Source organism: Saccopteryx leptura, chromosome 12 (assembly GCF_036850995.1).
Source record: "Saccopteryx leptura isolate mSacLep1 chromosome 12, mSacLep1_pri_phased_curated, whole genome shotgun sequence".
Taxonomy (NCBI): domain Eukaryota; kingdom Metazoa; phylum Chordata; class Mammalia; order Chiroptera; family Emballonuridae; genus Saccopteryx; species Saccopteryx leptura.
Window position 1 is genome coordinate 8294997 of NC_089514.1, and position 24232 is coordinate 8319228.

Consider the following 24232-nt stretch of genomic DNA (forward strand, 5'->3'; position numbering starts at 1 on the left):
GCTCGCTTCGCAGGTTTATAATGAGAACCAAGGACGAGGTCATATCTGAAAGCAGCTTACACATGTAAAATAATTGTAGGTGAGCCTTTGCTTGTTAGAAAAGCAGTTTTTGCCCCCCTCCAAGTCTACTTCCCAGAGTCTTCATAAATGACTCCTGGAGTAAAAATAGCCCCCGGGCTTGCACGTGTGCTCACGAGGTAGGAGTGCTCAGATGGACTGCCCTCCAGAGGGACAGGTTTGACGATGTGTGCGACACCATTTCCACTTACTTGAATGAGCACCCTGATTTCAAGGACACTCACCCGCACATGCTGCTAAATAGCTGTCAGTGGTCTGAGGGCCACGAGAGCATTGTATGTGACTTAGCTGGAAGTTTGCAAGATGACCCAAGTCGTGTGAAATCGGCCAAGGTTTTGGATCTCATTTCCAGATATTTAAGTCTGAATTCTTCCTAAACAGCCTTTGGGGATGGGACAAATCAGATCAATTGATCTTTAGAGACCTAAAGAAATTAAATTAGTCTGGAGTCAGTTACTGCACTAAACCATCTGGTAATTGAATTGCTCTTTGTAATTGATTGAAAACAGCCCTATCTGTAACAATACAGGGAACTTTTCTTTAGAAGGGATCTGAGAGAAGAAGCACACTTTTTTTATGACATGATGACAGAATTGGCACTTTTCTTACCTAATTGAATACGATGCTATAAATAGGGGGCTCCAATGATGTCAAGTGTACTGTTCTAGATTTTCACAATGATGGTGGGACCCAGACAGAACGCCTTTGCGATTGTTTGCCTCATCCCTCCACACTCTCCACTCTGGGCCCAGTCCCTCTCCAACTGCACAAGTTTTAGATAGACAGCTAAGACGAAACCAAAAGCCCAAAGAGATTTTTATAATATAATTTAATTTAAAGTTATTTAGTTAAGGGAAAGAAGTACTTGATGATCCCATATGACAAATAACCTATGGACAGTCTGTCAGCATTTCCGTTTTCTTTCCTTTTTGGGGGGGTGAGGGAGTAGGGTGGTAAAGGACACTTTGTACCATAAGCAAAGACAGACGGTTACTCAATAGAAAGGCAAAATAACAAGAAGGTTTTTGTTTGTTTGTCTGTTTGTTTGTTTTTTCATTTTTCTGAAGCTGGAAACGGGGAGAGACAGTCAGACAGACTCCCGCATGCGCCCGACCGGGATCCACCCGGCACGCCCACCATGGGGCGACGCTCTGCCCACCAGGGGGTGATGCTCTGCCCATCCTGGCGTCGCCATGTTGCGACCAGAGCCACTCTAGCGCCTGAGGCAGAGGCCACAGAGCCATCCCCAGCGCCCGGGCCATCTTTGCTCCAATGGAGCCTTGGCTGCGGGAGGGGAAGAGAGAGACAGAGAGGAAAGCGTGGCGGAGGGGTGGAGAAGCAAATGGGTGCTTCTCCTGTGTGCCCTGGCCGGGAATCGAACCCGGGTCCTCCGCACGCTAGGCCGACGCTCTACCGCTGAGCCAACCGGCCAGGGCAACAAGAAGGTTTTTAAAATGTTTTCTTAATAATTAAGTTTCTTTCGTTAGCTTTGTTTTTTTTTTAAACAAATAGAGTTCATGTGTTTTATCCCAGTATATGGCTTTCATTGGCTGATGGTTTCAGATGAATATCTTTATATTGAGGTAATACCCTTCTGTGCCTAAATTAAGAACTTTTTGTTATCCTGAATGTTATTTGAATCTAGATAAAATGCCCCTTTAATATGCAATGAGACAATTTTAATTACGTTTGTACTTTCAAATAACAATATGATTAATTATAGTCATGTTGTCTAGGTTGAGCCATCCTTGTATTCCTGGGACAGATCTTGTCTGGATTGTTTCTGCTCTTCTTTGTAATACATTGCTAGCTTTAATTTACTCATTTGTTTAAAATTTTTTGTATCAATATATATTTTTTTAATGTTTATTTTATTGATTTGCAAGAGAGGGACAGAGAGAGGAACATCGGTCTGTTCCCATACGGGTACTGACTGGGGATTGAACCGGCAACCTCTGGGCTTTGGGATGACACTCTAACCAACCGAGCTACCCGGCCAGGGCAGTGCATCAATCTTCATAACAGATATTTGACTTGGTTCTTCCTGCTTTCTCTGTTTGTTTTGGTATCTGGTTTCTGCTAATTTGTTCAAATGAACTGAAATATTTTCCTTCTTTTTCTCGTCTGGATCAGCTTAAATAGCAAAGACGTGACCCTTTACCTGAAGATTTTACAATCTTGCCTATAAATTCATCCGGGTTCAGTCTTCTTTTCAGGAATACTTCTTTACTTTTTTAGTTTGTTCCATAGTTTATCAAATATTATCTAACTCCTATCCTACTTAATACCTTTTGTCTATGCTCCCTTCTTTCTTCCATCATCAACTATCCTGACATTTCTTTCATTAAAGAAAGAACAACCTTCTTTTGATCCCGTGTGTCTTCCTGAGTTTGCTCCTTATTATAGTAAAACTGCTTAAAAAAGAGTTGTGTGTTCCCCAATTCCTCTCTCCCCATTATCTCTTCTACCTGCACCCTGTCTTTTAGATGTTTACCCCTACTACTCCACCAACCCACCCTTGTCACCCTTGTTCAGGTCACCATGGCTCCCCCATTGCGAAATCCGACGGTCAGTTCCCCCTCATCTTTCTTGATCGATCAGCAGGGTTTGACACAGTTGTTCATTCCCTCCCTCTTTTCTCTTGGCTTCCAAGACCCCCCCCCCCCACTCTTCTGGTTTTGATTCTGTCTCATTGGCCGTTCTTTCTCTCTTCCCCTTGTTCGCTCTTCCTCTCGTTCTCCATCTTTTAACAGGGACGCGTTCCAGACCTCGGTCCTTGGGCCACTCCTCCTCTCAGCCTGCGTGGCCTCTTGGCGATCTGACCCAGTCGCAGGCCTTTAACTCCCATTCCAGGCCGACTGCTGTGGCGTCTGCACCTCTGCTCTGGCCTCACCGGAGTCAGAGGTATGACTGGCTGCTGCTTTGCTTCTCCCTCTCCCCGCACAGGGGCCTCAGATCTCACACACCTAACACATGCCCACTTGCGTGCTTCCACACCCGTCTTCCCTACGGTTCCCATCGCAGCTGCTGACAGCGGCACCTTCCCATTGCGGTGGCCCAGAGACTGGGAGTCATTTTCGTGTCCCCTTTTCCCCTCACTGCCCCCATCCCAGCAGGCAGCTAATCCTTCAGACTATATCCAGAAGAGTCCATTGCCCCTTACCATCCCCACTGCCACCACCGCCCTTTTCTAGGACACTGTCGTCTCATTCCTAGATTCCGACATCAGTTTTCTAATTGACCCTTCTACCTTCACTCTTTCTGCCCTTAAGTCCATTTTTATTTATTTATTTATTTATTTACAGGGACAGAGAGAGAGATAGATAGGGACAGACAGGAACAGAGAGAGATGAGAAGCATCAATCATTAGTTTCTCGATTAATTGCTTTTTCATATGTGCCTTGACTGCAGGCCTTCAGCAGACCGAGTGACCCCTTGCTTGAGCCAGCAACCTTGGGTCCACGCTGGTGAGCTTTTTGCTCAAGCCAGATGAGCCCGCGCTCAAGCTGGCGACCTCAGGGTCTCGAACCTGTGTCCTCCGCATCCCAGTCCGACACTCTATCCACTGTGCCACCACCTGGTCAGGCCTTAAGTCCATTTTTAGAACACCAATCAAAATGATCTTGTCAGAGTAAGGAAGTTGGAACTCTTCAATAAGTCACCTTTTAATTGACAATAAGATGGAAAGGCCAGACAAGGCCTAAATGGTCCTACAGAATCTGACCTCAGCCCTCCCAGTTATCTCTCTGAATTCGTCTACCATGCTCTTGTTCATTTTTCTTTGAGCCAGTCTCAGCTTTCATGCCTTTACACGTACTTGCCCTCTGCCTGGTATGTGCTGGCCCATCTCTGAATGGTCCGAGGCTTTGTCTTTTGTTTCCTATTATATCCCCAGAACCTAGAATAGTGCCCGGAACACAGAAAACTCTCAAGTGTTTATTGAGTAAATAATTATGTGCCTTATTTACAGAATTATTTATAATGTTTTACTATTTAATATATTTATTTCTTTTCCAAGTGAGAGGAGGGGAGATAGAGAAACAGATTACCGCATGTGCCCCAACTGGGATCCACCCAGCAACCCCTGTCTAGGGCCAATGTTCTGCCCATCTGGGGCCATGCTCACAACCCAGCTATTTTTAGTGCCTGAGGCAGAGGCTCCATGGAGCCATCCTCAGTGCCCAGGGCTGATACACTCGAACCAATTGAGCCATGGCTACAGAAGGGGACCAGAGAGAAAAGGGTGAAGGGCAGGAGTGGAGAAGGAAGCAGATGGTTACTTCTCTTGTGTGCCCTGACTGGGAATCAAACCCAGGACACTCACACACTGGGCCAATGCTCTACCACTGAGCCAACTGGACAGGGGTACTATTTAATATTTTAAAAAGTCTTTTTCTGAAGTTCTCTGTGTTTGAATAGAAAAATTTAATTCATCTCCAAATATTATGGGAACTGACATGTTTGATATTGTTCTTTTTGTTTCTGCTTCCTGTTTAATTCAGCGATTGGTTTTGCCTTTTTATTTTCTCTTGCTGTCTTTTGTGAGATTTATCAGGGTCCCCTTCCCCCTTTTTATTATGGCTAACATTCCACAGTTACTCTTGTCAGGGAGTGGACTATTTACTTAACATGCTGTATTTCAGTTATTCTCCAAAATAATCCTAAATAACCATTATCATCCCCATTTAGATGAGATAGCTGAAGTGTAGGGAGATGAATACATTATTCAAATTCACATGTTTTGTAAGAACTGAGCCTCACACCCAGTTTTGTTTATATATTTCTTTTTAATAATTATGCTTTTAAATTCGAAAAGACCATAATTGTAAAATTGATGGTTCTGTTACTGTCAGGACTAAAAGTATACATTTTCTTTTCTTGTAAAACAGGAGATATTTAGTATATGATTCCCCCTTGCACTACCTCTTCCTGAACCCATAGTTTTGGTTTAAATAATCTGGGAGTTTCGATCTAGATTTTTATTTATGTATCATCATCATTTTTAATTTTTTTCCTTAGTAATTACAATATGATCAAGCCCTTTGAATTGAAAACTCAGAGTCATTGTTGAACTCAGGAAATTTTTCTTTTTCTCTTCTTTTTTTTCCTTGCTTCTAATGGGTCCTCTCTACTTAGATCTTCTAAAACTCCAATGATAAATGTGTTATATCTCTTGAATCTATTTTCTGTTTTTCTAACTTATTGTTTAATAATTTTCATCTCTTTAGTTTTTTTAATTTTGTCCTCTGCAGCGTCCCGTACTGTTTACTGCCTTTCCTGAGTGCTCTTACACGTAGTCATTACCATTTTGTCACCACGAACTCTACTTCTCCGTTTCCACACTGGTTCCTGTGCATGACTGCTCATCCCTGCTTTCACCACACAAGGCCTTCTTAATTCTCACAGAAAACTGGAAAATAGAAATTCTAATATTTCATCCTGTTTCTTGCAATAAGTCTGTTTCAAAGAAGGGTGCTTGTTCTGCTGTTTAAAATTAGTTCTCTCCTTTTGCATTGCTGAACGTTTTGTAATGTCCAGTTATTGTTCTTTGTTTTTCTCATCTGTAGAATGAGATGTCTGTCTGTGTAGTATTAGAAGCTGAGATTAACTTTTAAAATCTTTTTCTCTAATGTTTATTGGTTTTTGAGAGAGAGGAAGGGGGAGAGAGAGAGAGACAGACAGACAGACAGAGACAAGAACGTAGATCTGTTCCTGTACGTGCTCTGACCGGGGATCGAACCGGCATCCTCTGTGCTTTGGGACGATACTCTAACCAGCTGAGCTATCCTGCCAGGGCAAGCTGAGATGAACTTTTAATAAAAGCATGTGGATCTCTGTTGATCATTTATAATTTTGCAGTGTGGAAATAGAGTTGTTCTGTTTGGTATAGGGAGTCGTGGTGGTGGCTGGACATAACCTTGGGAAAGAGGTTCTGACTTTGCATTGATTGGGCTACCCTGCCTGACTGCCTCAGCAGCTAGCAATGAGCTGCTCCCTCCCCACACCCAACAAAGCAACTCCAGGGCCCTCCTCCAGGGGCAGTTCCAGTCCTGGCCCCTCACTGTCCAGTGCAGCCTAGATACCAGGTGCCCGCAGGAAGCACTGCTGTGGGGTTCCTCCCCCCTGGCCTCCAGCAGGGTGTGAGTCCGCTCCCATCAGCTGCTCCAGGACCTGCCTTTGTCGTAACCTCTGCTGCTTTTCATCGCGTCCCTCGGGGTAGCTCTCCTCCTCGTCCATGGATGCATGCTGGTGATGCTTCCCTCACTCCGTGCCTGCTTATGGCCAAAGTATCCAAATAAGTGGTTGGCACTCTCCCAGATTTCCTGAATCCCCCTTGTTTTCTTAGTCATCTCAGTGGGGCAGAGAATTAAATTCATAGGCTTATCTCACCATGTCGGTTCAGAATTCATACTGGGAGTCCTTACAAAATATATTTAAAACGCCCTGGCATTAAAATAAAACTTCCAAACACGTGAAAGTTGGACACACGCCCAGTGGGAACCGGGCCTTTTTGCTCAGAGCTCGCCTCTCTTAGTTGAGATGAGGAAGGAAGCGTCAAGAACAAAAGTTGCCAATCTAAAAGTCTGGGAAATGATAGACGTTTTATATCCAGCCGACTATGGAGCTGCGAGCCTTCCGGCAGATTCGCTCAAGAGGTTCAGTTTATGGATAATTCCTAGCTCTTCCGTAAGGACTTAGGGTGCTAGAAAGACAGTAGTGTTTGGTTCTGACACAGCTCTAAGCTGGCCTGCAGAGTGTCTGAGGCCTTAGTAATGTTTTAGGAGCAGGGTGGGGTCGGTGGGGCCCATCTCTAAGAAGGGAAATGGCTTAGAGTTAGTGCACCACTGTCTGCCATCTGGTACCTCCCGTGAGCTAAGAATGGTTTTTACATTTATAAATGGCTGAAAAAATTGTAAAAGTGATTTTTATCTTTATGTATGTATGTATGTATTTATTTATTTTTAAAATGTTTATTTTATTGATTTTGGAGAGGGGAAGGGAGAAAGCAGGAAAGAGACAGGAACATCTGTTCCTGTATGTGCCCTGACCGGGGATCGAACCGGCAACCTCTGTACTTCGGAATGATGCTCTAACCAACTGAGCTATCCGGCCAGGGCAATAAAAGTAATTTTTATTAAAAGTATTATAAACTATGTGACATGCAAAAATAATATAAAATTAAACGTTACTGTCCATAAATAACGTTTTATTAAAGCACAGTTACGATTGTCAGGTAATATTTTATTGTCTGTGGCTGCCTTCCTGCTACAAAGACGGAGCTCAGTGGATCTGATCTGACAGAGATCAGGAGATCAGCTTAGGATAGTTACTATTGGGCCTTTGCAGGAAAACTTGACTGATCGCTGGCTTAGTGCTTTAGGGGGCGATGGGCATGTTGGCTGCCAGGAGAACTCCTGCCCGGACATTTCACCTGCTTAGCATGATTCTTCCTCCTCCCGGGTTACAGTGAAGAGACATAGAATTTCATTTTGAGGCCACGTGGCGATGCTCCTTGACAACGTTTGCGGGATTGGCTCTCTGCCAACACTCGATCCTTCCTGTCTTCGCATTGGGACTTGAGACATGCTCTCAGGGTCATCTTAGCACCTGTAGTTCCAGCCAGAAGAAAAGATGACTGAATAGGATAACAAGTAACAACTTGGGGAGGCACACTTTTTAAAGGTTCTCTGCAGATTTCAATGATCTATGTTATTTTTGTCATTCTAATCTATGATGAAGTAGCAGACAACCGTGTGGACCTGTTTTCTCTCTGAGGTCACTGGAAACCCCACAGGCCTTTGGAGAGCAGTGTCAAGGGCGTGTGGGGAAGTAGGTGTGAGCAGGGCCCCCCAAATGTCCTCTGGCATATTGTTCAGGTCTTAGAAAATACTTGTTTTCGGCTGTCCTCCAGACTTGCATTTTAAAATGGCGAAATAGTATGATGTTTGAAATGTGTAAGAGGCGAGTGCTCCTAAATTCTTTGACCTCACACCTGTGCCTCTTTCCTCTCACGCTGGGAGCCTGGTGCTCACTACCACCGGAAATGACAGAATACTGCGTCCTTCCGGGGTTGCCGTATCTCACAGTGTGGTGTCCTTCCGGGGTTGCCGTATCTCACGGTGTGGTGTCCTTCCGGAGTTGCCGTATCTCACGATGTGGTGTCCTTCCGGGGTTGCCGTATCTCACGGTGTGGTGTCCTTCCGGGGTTGCCGTATCTCATGGTGTCCTTCCGGGGTTGCCGTATCTCACGGGCGCAGGCGCACAGTGATCTCAGAATGTGCATAGTCGACATACCTCCGAAAAGTTGGCCACTGAGAACAGTTAGAAATCTTTCTGTGGTTCCTCTTATCTTCAGTGTAGCTGCCACCCGAGATTCAGCTGGAGGGTTTATTTTTATTTCCCCCTTCTTATTTTAGTACGAGAGTGTTTTAAAGTCGCGTGGAATCATGCCTCTGTGGATTTATGCCACTGACCCAGTGGCACCTGTTTAGATTCATTTGTTTCATCGTAGTTTCTATGTTTCAGATTTTAAAAATATTGGGGTTTTTTTCTTAAATGATTAATTTAATGAGTGATTTACATGATTTCAAGACAAATCTACAAAATATGGCTTATTCAAAGGCATAAAAGTCTACCTCATTCCCTCTACCTATTTTTCTTTCTCCACTAAAAAAATGTATTGTTTATCCTTCCACTGGGCTTTCTAATATAAGCAGAAACATGTTATATCTTCTTCTGCTTTTTTATTAAACTTTAATATTCTCTACACATTTCACCATGTTTTTACACACACACACACACACACACACACACATATATATATATATATATATATATATATATATATATATATATTTATTTATTTATTTTTTTAAAGTGAGTGGAGGGGAGATAGACTCCTGCATGAGCCCCAGTTAGGACCCACCCAGCAACCCCCATCTGGGGCCAATGCTTGAATCAACCAAACTATATTTAGTACCTGAGGCTCAGGCGCTCAGACCAACTGAGCTATCCTTAGCACCTGGACCAGCACTTGAACCAATCAAGCCACTGGCTGTGGGTGGGGAGGAGTAAGAGAAGAGGGAGAAAAGCAGGCCATCGTTTCTCTTGTGTGCCCGGACCGGAAATTGAACCCAGGACATCCATATACCAGGCTGACACTCTCACCACTGAGCCACCAGCCAGGGCCTTTCTAGGAAGTATTTATTTGGAGGCTGAAATGATATGGGGAGCCTGCCAGTTTATCTCTGTCCTTACACCCACGAGGCAATGAGAGTCCAAAGAGTGCAAGTGAATTGCTCAAGTGACACCACTGGTTAGCAGATTTGCAATTACAACGCAGGGTTCTATGCAGCTGGTACTGAATTCTTTTCAATATAGCTCTTTACAATTTTTACTTTGGTTTATGTATTTGTAGATTCATAAGTTGTTAGAGCCATAGCGAATCTTAGAGATCATCTAATGCAGCCCACCAGTCCCCCACTGCACCCTCACTGGAGAGAAGAAAGCCAAACCCCAGACACAGATAAGGACTCTGCTCACACAGTTTTTTAGGAAAGAAACTTAAAAAAAAAATCATCTCCAATGAAGGTAAACTTTAAGTATAAGAGCCTACACGCACAAAATGAAAGCAGCTTTGTTAGGTAACCAATTAAATAAAATCTATTAATGGACTAAATTAAAATAATCTGTTGACAAGCACCACAAAAAGGAAAGGATAGCTTTTAACAGAACTAATTCCCTCCTTCCCCCCCAATTACAGAAGTACTCACTACCAAATTCTTTTAACCAGCAAGCTGTATTTCTGCACTTAAAATGTTAGTCATGTATCGGCAGTTTCTAAGAGGAAGCACTTAGTTTATAAACGTGTCAATCAAGCCAGTGAGTCTGACAGGTAGAATAGCCGAGTTAGTCACAATTAACTTAGGATTGTAAATTATCCTTTTTTTTTTCTGTGCTTGGGTCTGTCTTTCTGTGTCTGAAGGGCATGTGTCCCCTGCCTCACACTTGAGTAAAGTTTATGTAGAAGCTGAGGAAACCTGGACTTTGCATGAGCCCTTTCTTGTCGTCATCACAGCCGTGAGACTTAGGAAACTAAACCTAACAGCTTTTGCTTTATTCGGTGGGACAGTTTATTTATTTAAGTTGCTAATGATAATATAAAATCCGAAATGTCTATTGCTACTGAAAAAGAAGAACCAGCAGGCCTAAGTCAGATAAATGAAAATAAACGAAAGTCTAAAAGCTTTTTAAAAGATTAATTTAGAGTTATTTTGTTTTCCCAAAATGGATTGCATAATATATTTCAGTTTTCAAATTAAAATTAATGGTTTATAATACATTTCAAATTGTATTATCTAAAGTTTTCATTTATTAAGTACTTTTGTGGAAGCTATAAATATTGATATATTGTCTTCCAGTAATTTATAAAATTATCTGCATAAATCTTTAGAAAAAATATTGTGACAAGGAGTTATTTACAAAGGCCCAGCAAGACGTGATGTAAACATGAGCAGATTGACGGGCAGAAACAACTTTAAATATTTTGTTTCCTATAAGTTAGATTTGATTTTAATGGATTTGACATTTTCTCCCTGGGCATAGCCCCCCCCCCCCCAGGTCTATATTTAGGAGAGAAAGTTAAAATGTAAATTGAACTAACATTTACTTTTTATCTAATTTCCTCTCTGACATGTATATATTATAGGATGGTTTGAATTCATTCAGCATGGGAACTTAAAGCGACTGGAAGTCTCAACTTCATCTAAAATGACGATGGTTGTGTGACCAGCTTTAGAAACACATGATCTTGATACCCAGTAATAACAATTATATAACTTAATTTTGTTACCCATAAACACTTACCGGGCACTTATTCCATTCTAGGTACCAATATATAAGCTCTCTATGTATATTGAGTCATTAAATCTTAATAATATGCCTAAGAGGTAAATCATATTAATGCCCCCATTTTACAGATGAGAAAAGTGAAGTAATTTGCCCACAGGCACACAGTGGGAAGTGTCAGAGCAAGGGTTTGAGCTAAGTGGGTTCCAGCAAACGGGCTTCCCCCTGCTAAGTGAGGGCAGGGTGTACCCTGTGTGGCCTCTAGGTCAGCAGTGTCAGCAGGAAATGTACCCGGAGTCCCATTCTCAGGCCGACCCTCACACCTACCGGTCAGAAACTCTAGGGGGCGGACAGCCTGGGTTTGGACAGGCCCTCCGGGCAATTCTAATGCACACTGTCTTTGTCCGTTTGGGCTGCTGTAACAAATAGTACGCCATAGTATGAGTGGCCTAAACCCCAGACATTTATTTCTCACAGCTCTGGAATCTGGGAAATCCCAAGTCAAGGTGCCAGCAGGTTCCGTGTCTGGTGAGGACCTGCTTCCTGGTTCAGGGACAGCCACCTTCGCGCTGTGTCCTCCCGTGGTCGGGAAGAAGGAAGCCAAGCTGAGCCCCCCTGTCTCTTCTGAGGAGACCATTCATCCCCTTTATGAGTGTTCTGCCCTTGAAACCTAATTGTCTCCCCAGGCCAACCCCCTGCTTCCATCCCACGAAGGGTTGGGATGGCAGCACTGAGTTGGGGGGAGGGCACAAACATTCCGTCTGTGACACACAGTAAAGCGTGAGGACCAGTGCCCAGAGAGAGAACGGTGGTTCTCTGCCTGGTCCAGAGGCCAGCAGTGTGGCAATACAGGCGCCCGCCACGCAGACACGCACCTTCACCATCAACCGGCAAGTCGGGCACCGGAAAGAGAATGCATTGGGTACCGCGCCGTTGCCAAGGAGACGTGAGGGGAAAGGAAGGTTCTGCTCTCTGAGCAGCGGGAGGTGTGCGCTCTGGTGTCAGAGAGAGAGGGAGGGCAGCCCCGGTGCCAGAACTGATAGGGTCTGTTGGTTCTGCTTATCTGGAGTCTGAACAAATAGTTCACATGACTCCAAATGGTTCTGAATATTTTGGCAGGAGCAACAGAAGCACGTAGCTCGCTCTGCCGTGCCCGCCGTCAGCTGTGGTTGGGCCTCTCACAGGAAGTGTGTTATTATGGGCATTGATGGCTACAAAGTAGTCAGTGAACCCTTTTTTAAATACTCGAGGCAGGATATTCTTTTTCCTTATTATTATTCATTTATTTTCTTGCCTACAAACGTAATTTACTCTTAGATATTAGAAAGGCTGCCTTTCGCCAATAGCACCCATTTCCTTTGAGTAGGAAAGCCGAAGGAAGTCTACTAAAACTACTCCCTCTAGCTTTGGGACCTAACCGCACCGAGTGTTACAAGGCGCTGCAATAGGTTCTAATTCCTAAATCACTTAACCCATTAGGGGGGAGTCATCCCTTATTTTTCAGGGGACAATCTTTTAGAAATCCTCCCAGTAGGCTTCCAGGCTAACCAAATTCTTTGCACTTTTCATTTTGCTGGGAACCCGGATTCGACATAAATGGTGAGGGCTGTCTTCTCTTTGTAGCATCTTCGCAGAGATGGCCCTGATATGCACCACTGTTTTCAATCACTTAAAAGGCAATAATTCAATTACGCCCTCCTTTATATAAGAACTGCCATTGCTTCCAGTTCACTCACTCCCAGGCCTGACACAACTAAATCACTTCGATAAAATCCCTTTTTTTTTTCTTCCCTCCTAGAGACGAGTAAGTAATGGTACCGGAGATCTAGCAAGAACAAAACAGAATGTAATGTACTTCTTACAGAAAAGCAAAATCTTCCACAAGGCAGTGATGCATTGTGGTGTTTGGAAAATCATTCTTCTCGTGTGTGTGTGTGTGAAAGCTGTTTAAGTGATTTTATAGAAGGGCACTTTTAGAGCAGATATTACACTCTGCTTTTGAACTTCGATGCTTGGATTGAGCATGTATGTGCCCAAGATGGGAAAAGGTAAACACCTTAGTGATACACTCACTCATCCATAATTTGGGCCCATTGGTGGTCATTTCTTTATGACTCTGCAAAGAGAAAATACCTGCTAGGGTATTTGAAGCAAGTTCCTTTCTGATGTGGCAATAACCACTGAGTTCTTTTCTGAGTCCATCTTCTATATTAACAGTATGACACGTGGCTCAGACTAAAAGGACATCAGCTTGAATGTCCCATTATTAAGGGTTGTCATTTTATTAAGTGTTGCTTAGCTCACTTGATTTTTTTCTTAATGACCCAGGCTACCCAAAAAGACAGTCACTCTCTAATGTTGTAGAAAATTAAGTCCTTGGGTAAGTGACATCAGCTGTTAAAGTTGAGAGTGTCCAACATCACCAGAGTGTGGGCATATAAACATTAAAATATATGCTGTTGGAAACTGATTACTTAGGGTCCATGTCATGCCAAATTACCCTTTCCATTAATATATTTACTAATGTGTATTATCCCATTTAATATATTTACTGGTGCCTCTTAGTAAATGATAAAACAATTTTTTGTTTCAACAAGCCTAACTCAAGGGATTCAACAAGTCTGTTTAAGGGATTAAAAAAAAATAAGTTACACTTATAAACAAATGATACAAACTCACTGAAGCCTAACACTTTATCTTTTATGATAGAACTGCAAATAACATTTCATCAAGTTTTATGCTGACTTTAGCTTCCAAAATCACTGAGAACAGTCCTCTTGTTTGGATCACATTATTCTGAATTAGGATTATTTAGATGGGTAGCATTAAATTGGAGGAAATATAATCCAAGACAATGAAACATTTTTACCTGCTTTAGATATACTCTCCTAGGTCCCTAGTATTTAGTGAGTGTTCTCTTAAGCGCTAGACACTATTCTGGGCAATGCAGGTGCCTTATCTCGTTTCATTCTCACAGTTACAGTCTGGGTCCCTGTTCCTGCTTTAGTTTATTTTTCTATAGCGCTGTCATCGTCATCTAATATGCCACTCTTTTGTCGCTCTCTTCCCTCCAGCCTCCTCCCTCATTAGGCATAGATTATTAAGTTTTGTTTACTGCTATCTCCACGATTCCTAGAATAGTGCAGAACAGGTGCTCACTCATGTAATTTTTTGGATGCATGAATGGCCTGGTGAGGCAGGTTTTCTTTTGTTTTCTTGTGTGTGTGTTTTTTAGCCAAGTGTCTTTTTTCTCTTTGTTCATTGGTGGGTTATTATTTCTCATGGTACTTTATAACTTATTGGTTTTTTTTTTAAATTTTATTTATTCATTTTAGAGAGGAGAGAGAAAGGGAGAGAGAGACACAGAGAGGGAGAGAGAGACAGAGAGAGAAGGTGGGGAGGAGCTGGAAGCATCAACTCCCATATGTGCCTTGACCAGGCAAGCCCAGGGTTTTGAACCGGCGACCTCAGCATTTCCAGGTCGACGCTTTATCCACTGCGCCACCACAGGTCAGGCAACTTATTGGTTTTGAATAAGCAATGCATATGACCGACATTCAAAGGGTATAGAGGAGTCTATGGTGAAAAGTGTCTGTCACCCCCTTTCCATTTGCTCCTGAACTAACCTGCTCTCTGGACCCACATGGGAGTTTCCTTTGTTGTTTGGCAGCTAATTTGGAATCGGCCTCTAGGCCACAGCTAGCCCAGAGATGTACACTGTCTAAAACTAACCTGTTCCCTGTTTGCACGTTTTGGCAAAGACATTAAACTAAACTCATGCCGGCTTTTTTTTTTCTTTTTTAAGTTAATGCACTCTTTAGTTTATAGACTTATGTTGAAAGAAAAAAACCATCTCCGAAGATGATGGACCAGTTTATTTGGGGAGCTCAATTCACTAATGGCTGTACATGTGTCCTTCACAGCTTGTCTGTAATTTCCGGTCTTAAAGCAACAAGGATTTCAATGTCCATTACCCAGACTACCCGCATTGTCATAAACTCCATGGACTTCCTCGTTTTCTTAGTTGAACACTGAGTCTTCTAATGATATTTTGAACTTGCTGACATTTCATCCACCGTGTAATCAGTGCAGTTCTCATCAGTTCAGTGTTGGTTTTAGACTCATTAGCTGAGGTCGGTGAGAAGAGCCCTCGTAGGTCCTCATAGTAAATTCACTCACTCGCTTTTCACATAATTAAACTCCATTTTCCTGTGACCAGGTTTCATAGTACCCTGTTCACCTCATTGTTCCTTATTTTGTAGAGTTTCGGGGATTGTCCCTCCCTATCCAGTTAGGTTTTTTGTTTTTTTTGTTTTTTGTTTGTTTGTTTTTTTAGAGACAGAGAGAGAATCAGAGAGAGGGATAGATAAGGACAGACAGACAGAAATGGAGAGAGATGAGAAGCATCAATCATTAGTTTTCCATTGCGACACCTTAGTTGTTCATTGATTGCTTTCTCATATGTGCCTTGACCATGGGGCTACAGCAGACCGAGGAACCCCTTGCTCAAGCCAGCGACTTTAGGTCCAAGCTGGTGAGCTTTGCTCAAATCAGATGAGCCCGCGCTCAAGCTGGCGACCTTGGGGTCTCGAACCTGGGTCCTCCACATCCCAGTCCAACGCTCTATCCACTGTACCACCACCTGCTCAGTCCAGTTAGGTTTGCTTGGATCTGCATGCCTGGAGTCATGTTTCTGAAAAGTCTACAGTGGATGAATTGTTAATGTTTTGAATGTCATCCTTCCCTGAAGGGGTGTTATTTTGGCTGAGACACTGTTTTTCCTGACGAGTGAGTTACCTGTAAGACCCCCTCTCCGAGTACCCGACTCGTAGTTTACTCGGGATGTGTTGCACTCTAACCAGGGAGAGTGTGGAGAGCCTGATTCAAAAGCATTCCTACGCCCGCTCACCCATCCGTACATACGGGGACGAGGACGTGCTGGCGGACGAGGTGCAGACGGCGCAGAACCGAGGTAAGTCGCCACCGGGCTGGGCGGCTGCTGGGGGCCCTGCGCCCAGGGGAATGAAGGCAGGTGGATGAGACCTTGACCCCGGGGTGCACATGGCCCCCAGAGTATTTCTGGAGCCTCTTCAGGAAGGGACAGCCCCTGAGGCCTCAGGGTACTAGTGTTTTGGCCAATCTCTGGGACTATGCAGGTCATTTAATGAGTTAAGTCTATTTCTAGTTAGTAAATTCTTTCTTCCCTCTATGGTGTAAATAATTTCTTATCTGGAAAGGTAGATCTGCCTCATGGTTGACATGTTTGTCTTTGTGAATTGTAGATCTCTCTCTTTCTCTCTCTCTCTCTCTCTCTCTCTCTCACACACACACACACACACACACACACACACACACACACACATTTATTAAGTGAGAGGTGGGGAGGCAGGCAGTCTCCTGCATGTGCCCCAACTGGGGTCTACCCAGCAAGCCCCCTACCAGGTGATGCTCTGACCATCTGGGGCTGCTGCTCCATTGCTCAGCAACTGAGCTATTTTACCACCTGAGGCAAAGCCATGGAACCATCCTCAGCACCCAGGGCCAACTTGCTCCAATTGAGCCATGGTTGCTAGAGGGGAAAAGAGAGAGAGACAGAGAGAGGAGGAGGAGGATGGAGAAGCAGATGGTCGCTTTTCCTGTGTGCCCTGACCGGGATTTGAACCTGGGACATCCACACACCAGGTTGATGCTCTACCACTGAGCCAACTGGCCAGGGCCTTGAGGTGTTTCTTAAAATAAGTTGATCCTCACAGGTAATACACTTCTCGATTTGCACAGTGCAATAGAGTGTCCAGCCTAATGCGCTGTTTCTTCTTGCAGGGTCAGCCTTCACGACATCCGATAACCTGTCCCTCAGCTCCTGGGTATCCTCCTCGTCCAGCTTTCCTGGGTTTCAGCACCCCCAGTCCCTGACCGCTCTTGGCACCAGCACAGCGTCCATAGCAACACCCATTCCCCACCCCATCCAGGGTTCTCTGCCGCCGTACAGCCGGCTTGGGATGCCTCTGACCCCCTCAGCCATCGCCAGCTCCATGCAGGGGAGCGGCCCGACGTTCCCCTCCTTCCACATGCCCCGGTACCATCACTACTTCCAGCAGGGGCCCTATGCTGCTATCCAGGGACTGCGCCATTCCTCCGCCGTCATGACGCCATTCGTATGACTCTGCTGAAAACAGGAGAACGCCAATCCAGAATGTGCAAATGGGTATGGAAATATACAGGACAGGACAGGGCAGGGCCGGGTGGGTGGGCGGGCTGCGGGGTGCCGGAGCCGGGGCTCTCCAGGAGACGTGGGCTCTCCAGGAGACGTGGGCTCTGGGAACGAGGCGCGCTGGACTCACCAGGACGCCTGCTGCTGAGGGAATGCACTGCGCACCCGGACTCATCGGGAGCTGTGGGGCGGCTGTTGTTTCGAGAAAGAATCAGCGTAAAGCTCTCAGCCAGCCCACATCCGGCAACGAGGAGGGTATCAACTTACTCGGAAAGTTTCATCCTATAAGGCAGATGAATCTTACCATGCATTATTATTCCTCGTGGCTAACAAGGCTGTGACGATGCCATCAAGTATGAAATCGGCATGTATAGGGTTTCTTTCTGCCTTCCACAGGTTACAGAGAATCTTCAGAGGGGCAATGCTGTCCCGCAAAGCGCCCATGGCGCGCAGTCACTAACGCAAAGCCCATTTCTCCCTGTAGAGAAGGAGAGCCGGTAGGGACGTGTTTGTAGAGCCGTAGCTGGAGCATGCTCAGTTTGCCTTCGCGTTCGCTCGTTTGCTGGGAAGGAAGGAGCTGAGACAATGCGGCTGCGTCTTGGGTTGTGGATGGACAGTTGGTCACGGCGACACAGGATTCTTTTTGTAACGTTGAAGGGCCGGTACCCGAGAGACTCTTTTTTTTTCACGGTCTTGTCTTCTTTCCTCCTAATTCTCTTTCTTGAAATTACTTGCCCTTTATGTAAGAACAACCCCCTAAACGCAGTTTTGAAGCACGAGACTGGATGCGTGGCGTCGTAAAACGGAGGGTTTCTTTTTCCCGGCCACATTCTACCCCCCCGCCCCTCCCACTCTCCCACGGAGGAACGCTCCCCAGCCGAAGCGAAGGCCCCCTGTGGGCGCAGCGGACAGGTGGCTGCCCTCGCCTGACAGGCGTTTTCTGCCGCCGCTGCCCGAGGCCCTTCGTTTTCACTTGAGCTCTGGGAGACCCTCTGGATTGCCCAAATTCCCAGGGGCCCAATTCTCACTTCCGGCAAATCTGCTTTATTGTTAGATTCCCTGCTACTGCTGATTGACAAGGATTTGTGAATGTCCCTTCTAGATGCCTCCGCTTAACCTGTGCTCAGAAGGAGTTACGTGTCCACCTATCTGATTCGTCCTTTTTTTCTTACTGTTACGCTTGGTGACACCTTTACCATCTTCCCAGCCTGTTTTATGAAATGACACATGAACCCAGCGACTCCCTGGCTGACACATGGCTTATAAGTCAATCCAGACATGTATCTGCTCCGTTTTCAGTTCTCACTGTCTTCTTAATCCTTCCTTTAATGTTGTATAGTAATTAATTATATTTTAGTTATATAGAATTTCTATTATTTTGGGGCAACATAGTATATCTGAACATTTATAGTCAGGGTAGTATATTTGATAACTTTTCAACAGTTCATTACCCTAATAACAGAAATTTAGTAAGTTTATATTCCTTCAACATTAGATATAACGCAGTCCAGCTACAGGGTATAACCTGTCCTCCTCACAGAGCTCCCCCAAACTCTGTTCAGTCTACTTTATGTGTTCTGTGTAATATTCATTTCACTGTGTCTGACTGCAGAGGTATGGAATCTGTTCAGAGAGAGGGGCGGTACTGCTGCTGAGAGTGGACGTGCCTGGCCGAGTAAAAGCAATATACTCATCACATCAGACTCCGCTTGGCTTGGACTGAGTTGTTTAAATGTCAGGCTCTCCCCTGTCAGATGCCTTCCTTGGGCATTTCCAGCTTATGAAACAAGCCAAAACGGTGTAGCGTGTGGATGGGTTGCTGTCGTGGGACCGTACAACCGCCGTTCTCCGCTGCGCCCCTGCGTTCGCATAGGAGGAAGCGTGTGCCGTGTGAACCAAGCAGCTCAAAGCCCCGCGGCAGGCATGTTGGGCTAATTTATAGTCTCTGCTGTGTTGTGCTATCGTATGCACAGCTAGATTATTTTTTAAACACAGCACGGATGTGCGTTTCCTTTAAAAAGCAGTTATGAGTAATGTTTAAACATCCATGGAGCTTAGGATAGGGATTTAATATTTAATAGGTGGCCTGTTGCCAAGGCTCCTTTTAAAGATGGAGCGCGGCTGCTTAAAGCAGGAGCAACAAAAGCAGATGCTTTTTAGTGCTCAGTATCCGGGCAGATGACTGGTCTACGAAAGGAAATCGTAGCTGCGTTTTCTTTTCAATGAGAACGAAGAGATCCTTTTGACACACTTTTGATGTTTTTCCCAATTGGTGTGTCTCAAAGTAAGGTGTGTGTTTTTGGTTAAACATGATTTTACGCCTTTATTTCCTGACTTCATACCTTTGTGTTGTAATTAAGCAATAAGACTAAACATAAGGAGATTGCTTGACAGAAAAGACTAAGGTAGCAAAGCATGCTAGCGGGAAATCACACCTACAATTCTAAATTTTATATAGTTGAAAGTGTTTGGTTTTATTTGGACCAGAAAGAAAAAGCACAAGAGAATGGAACTCAGCCTGCTCAGAGTCCTTGTTGCCATGGGAACCGGGGGTAGCCGTGTCCCGACCTGAGTCCTTCTGAGCTATTCTGGTGGTTGTTTCTTAATTAAGTCCTTGGGTATTTAAGATTTAAAACTGTTCAGTCTATGTGGCCAAAAGTACTTGCAAGAACTAGCTAGTTAGCGGACAGCCAACTGACTACTGAAAAGCATGAGTTCTTGTACATTTGGAGTAAATTCAGGGCTTCCCCTCCAGGTTGTGACGGTATTGACAAGCGTGGCTAACGTCCGGGTGCTAGACCCTGCCAAGGCGGCTTTATCTCACCCGAAGAAATTAATTCATAACTTAGTAGGGCCTGCGTATGTGATTTGTTTTTCAAAGCATTTATCCATAATCTAAGTTCTGTTACTGCCTTTACTTAGTAAAGCTTCCCCCTCCTCTGCCTTCCCTTAGCAGTATAAGGATAAACATATCCAGCTTTTGTCTAAGACATCACAGATTGCTAGGCGACAGGTCTACGTTAATGAGTTGGTAGCAACGGTGTGTTTTCTGAAAGTTCTACCACCAGTCCTGGTAGGTGGGAAACATTCTGATGATGACTCATCATCTAGCAAAACCCCTGGGTAGGGCTGTGGTGTCCGAGTCACACTGATTTCTAGGGTATTCCATGATCTCCCCTCCCCCGCCCTTATGCTCATTGCTGTCATTGCACAACATCCCATCCCCCCAGACAAGAAAAAGGAAGCCCTGGACAAGCCCAGGAAGTAACTATTCCTGAAAATAAAGTCCCCGCACCCCCCACGCCCATGCATTTTTCAGAAAGACGTGAGGATAGTTATCCCAAGTCTGAACTTCACATTAGCTTCTCAGGCTGTCCTGCTTATATTCAAGCTGACCTTTCTTGAGGAAATGAACCCTCCAATAATGTGGGCGAAGTGACTTTACCATCCCATGACATACGTAGTCCAGCTTGGCCATGACTCCGTAACTCAAGGTCAAAAATTCAGTTATGTAACGTGCAGGGTCCCATGTAAGGAAAACAATATTTTTTACTCAATATTCCTGTCCAGTAGGTAAGGAAAACTGTCTCCGTTATTAAACATTTAGGCACTTGATAATTATTACTACAGGTAAACAATGTTATACCCCAAATCTAGCCTGCGCAGACCAAAATACCTGTACAGCACTGGACAGAAAGGATTTTCAGTTGGGTCCGTAGAGAACCACTCTGGGGTCAATGGTGGATTTTATACATTTCTGTGTTTCAGACTGCAAGGATTTTATGTAAAGAAGCAAAAGGAAGGTAACACACTTAAAACTTGAGAAAATCAAAATCCTTTCCTCACCACTGTTCATTCCCTGCCAGTCAGGAAATATTCCAGTACTTTCTCCAGCATGCTTAAATGTGCAAAGGTTCATTTATAAATATTTGATAGGCAAATGTTCCAAAAATATTTCCTGGCCCTTCTTTCTCTGTCCATGCCTTAAATAATTCCAGTTCCCTCACCCTGATGATAAGGAAATAAAAACATTTTGGTGAAATAATACATCTGGACAAAAAAATACGATGTGTTGTATTTTACTTCTGGTACATTATAATACTGTATTTAGTTGTTTTTTTTGGTGTGTGTGTGTGTGTCTTTCTTAATTTCAGAAACCTAAAAGAAGGTCTTTGATTTCCTAAAGGAAAAAAATTATATTAGCCTTTTTAGGAGATTCTCTCACCATTCTTTGTTTGCTGTGTCCATTTGCTTAATGAATTGCGTGGGAACGGTCACTGTAATGAAGTGTGTGTGTGTTGGGGCCAGGGGAAGGGCATGGGAAATGTTTTATGAAGAAAAAAGACATTATAAGCCGAATACAATGGAGTAACATCTAACGGAAGTTCTTTTTAAGTGCAATATATTTATTTCTGCTAGAAATGTATTATCAACACTATGTAATATTTGAAAGCATTACCTGTTATTTGTAAACAGCTTAAAATTATATATTACCCAAAGTTGTACAGGAGTACAAATGTGTGCATATTAATTTCTTTCATTAAAAATGGTGTGGTTTTGATATATCATATATATATATATATATACACACACACACATTTACACCTTTCATTATCTGACACAGTTTGCTTCCTGACTTTTGGTACCTGTTTTTCTCATCTGAAAAATAGAGGAGGATTAAGTAAGATCAGAGGTCACCACTGGCCCCTTCCAGGGCATACACAGCCCGCTGGATTACTACACGGGGTTTTAGTTTTGCCTTTGAAAACCTGTAGAGAAGACTTGGCTCTCAAGTCCACGCCAGTTCCAAATTTCCTACACCCAGCCCCCTTGACTTCCTGCTCTTTCCCCGATGAGCCCTTAGAAAGCTGGGACTTTGCACCTTTCTGCACAGAATGATAGGAAGAGTCCAGAAAGCCCCAAGGGCTCCTACCTCCCATTCCTGTCCCAAGCACTTGGATGTGATGTAATGACATTACACAGCAGGCTGACACAAAACAAGATTAGCCAAATTCAGCCTTAATCCTTCTTCCACATGACAGTCCTTCAGACTAGCTGACGTTATCATGCCTGCTGCTTTCAGAAGTCTGCTTGATTACCCTTCATTTTCTGTGCACGCCAAACACCATGCTTGTAAAAATCTTTTGTTTGAAATAATTCTAAGCTTCCAGAGAAGTTGCAAGAAAAGCATAATAAAGAAACCCTGTATTCCTTTTTACCTGGATTCACCAATTGTTAACCTTTTGCCTCATTTGGTTTATCATTTGCACTCACACTGAGTACTGCACACACACACACACACAATATATATGAATTGTTTTTTGAATCATTTGAAAGTTTTGCATGTCCTGCCCTATTATCCCAAAGTAATTCAAAGCGTATATCCTAAAACCAAGAAGATTCTATGAAATAGCCACAGTAGAGTCAGCAACTTCAGGGAATTTAACAAAGGTGATTCACCATCCGTGCTCCAGTTTTGTCGCAGGACCGGATGACGTCCTTGGTAGCACGTCGTTCCCTTCGCCACAGATCACGGACTGCATTTTGTGCTGTTTCTTTAGTCTCCTTTAATCTGATACAGCTCCTCAGCCTTTGTTCGTCTTTAATGGCAAAAAAAAAAAAAAAAAAAATCCTATTGTTCCACGGTTTATCATTACAATCCTTAGTAATCTTGACACATAAATCATCCCAGATCTGGCCATTGGGAGCCCCTTGGACTGGACCCTGTGTCCTTTTGATACGCCCTGGGTTGTTGTTTTTTTTTTTTTTTTTTTTTAACACTTCTTCGGTTTCTGGCACAACACGTTTTCCAGGCTCTTCTTGAATCTTTTGTGTCCCAGTTCTGGAACCAGCCATTTTCATAAAAAGCCAAGATTCCTTTTACTTGGGGAACTGTATTAGAAACTAACATCTGGGCGCCAGAGATGCGCAATGGGGTATATGTGCTTCGAGGCCCCTTTTCAGCCAATAGGAATACATAGATGTACATAAGCATATGCATTTAAGTGTGTGTGTGTGTGTGTGTGTGTGTGTGTATAAAATGTCTTGAAAGTCATGAGTTTATGCCAATACCTCCAATCCCGTGTGCCCCATAGAGCCCTTCTTTGCTTTGCCCCATTCTGTACCTGTATCTGCCTTCCTCCACAGTGAGCACCTCACTTCCAGTATCATCAACGTGCCCTTTGCTCATTTCTACCATCCTTCGCACCTAATCTGACATCGCCTTGCTCATGCAACCATAATAATAAGCACACCTCCTACAAAGAGTTGGGGGTTTGTTTAAAGCTTTTCTCTTCCTTCTCAACTAAGGGTCTATTGTTAAATGACCTGTTCTGCATTTTCTTGAATTAGCTCCTTTTTTGCTGTCCTGCGTGGTCAGGTTATTCATTTGCAGTACAAGTGGGTTCCTTTGTTCAGCTTGCTTACGGTTTTAAGGTTGTTTTCTTCTTCTTCTTCTTCTTCTTCTTGATTTCTTTTTTTTTAAAAAAATAACATCAACATGCTTCCAACAACAACAAAAAAACTAATAGAACTAAAAAATAATTACAGCAACATTGTAGGACACAAGGTGAATATAAATAAGCAACTGCTTTCCTACCTATCAGCAATGAACAATGGGAATTTGAAATTAAAAATACAACACCAGTTGTAATAGTAACACCAAAAAAAAAAAAGAGAGAAAAGAAATACTTAGATATAAATATAATAAAATGGTATGTACATGACCCATATGAGGAAAACTATAAAACACCGATGAAAGAAATCAAAGGCGATGTAAATAAATGGAGAGAGTCTGCTTTTGTGGATAGGAAGACTCGGTATTGTCAAGATGTCAGCTCTTCTTCAATGGACCTGGAGATTCAATACAATCCCATTCAAAATCCCAGCATGCATTGTGGCCATCAACAAAACTAACTCTAAAGTTTAGATAGAGAGACAAAAGACCCAGAATATCTAACAATATCAAAGAAGAACAAAGTTGGAGGACAGACGGGACCCAACCTCAGAACTTACTATAAAGCTGCAGTAATAAAGACACGGTAATATTGGTGAAGAAATCGACAAGAGGGTCAACAAAACAGAATGGAGAGCCCA

General features: G+C 43.7%; 1 protein-coding gene across 1 annotated transcript in view; it reads left to right on the top strand.

The window, feature by feature from the left end:
- The window catches only part of TBX20 (T-box transcription factor 20), a 43113-nt gene extending 25957 nt beyond the window's left edge, over nt 1-17156 (top strand). The window contains exons 7-8 of the mRNA XM_066353873.1: nt 15789-15898; nt 16747-17156. Coding sequence (XP_066209970.1) covers nt 15789-15898; nt 16747-17087 — 451 coding nt within the window. The 3' untranslated portion in view covers nt 17088-17156. The remainder of the gene's footprint in view (nt 1-15788; nt 15899-16746) is intronic.
- The last annotated feature ends 7076 nt before the right edge of the window (nt 17157-24232 follow it).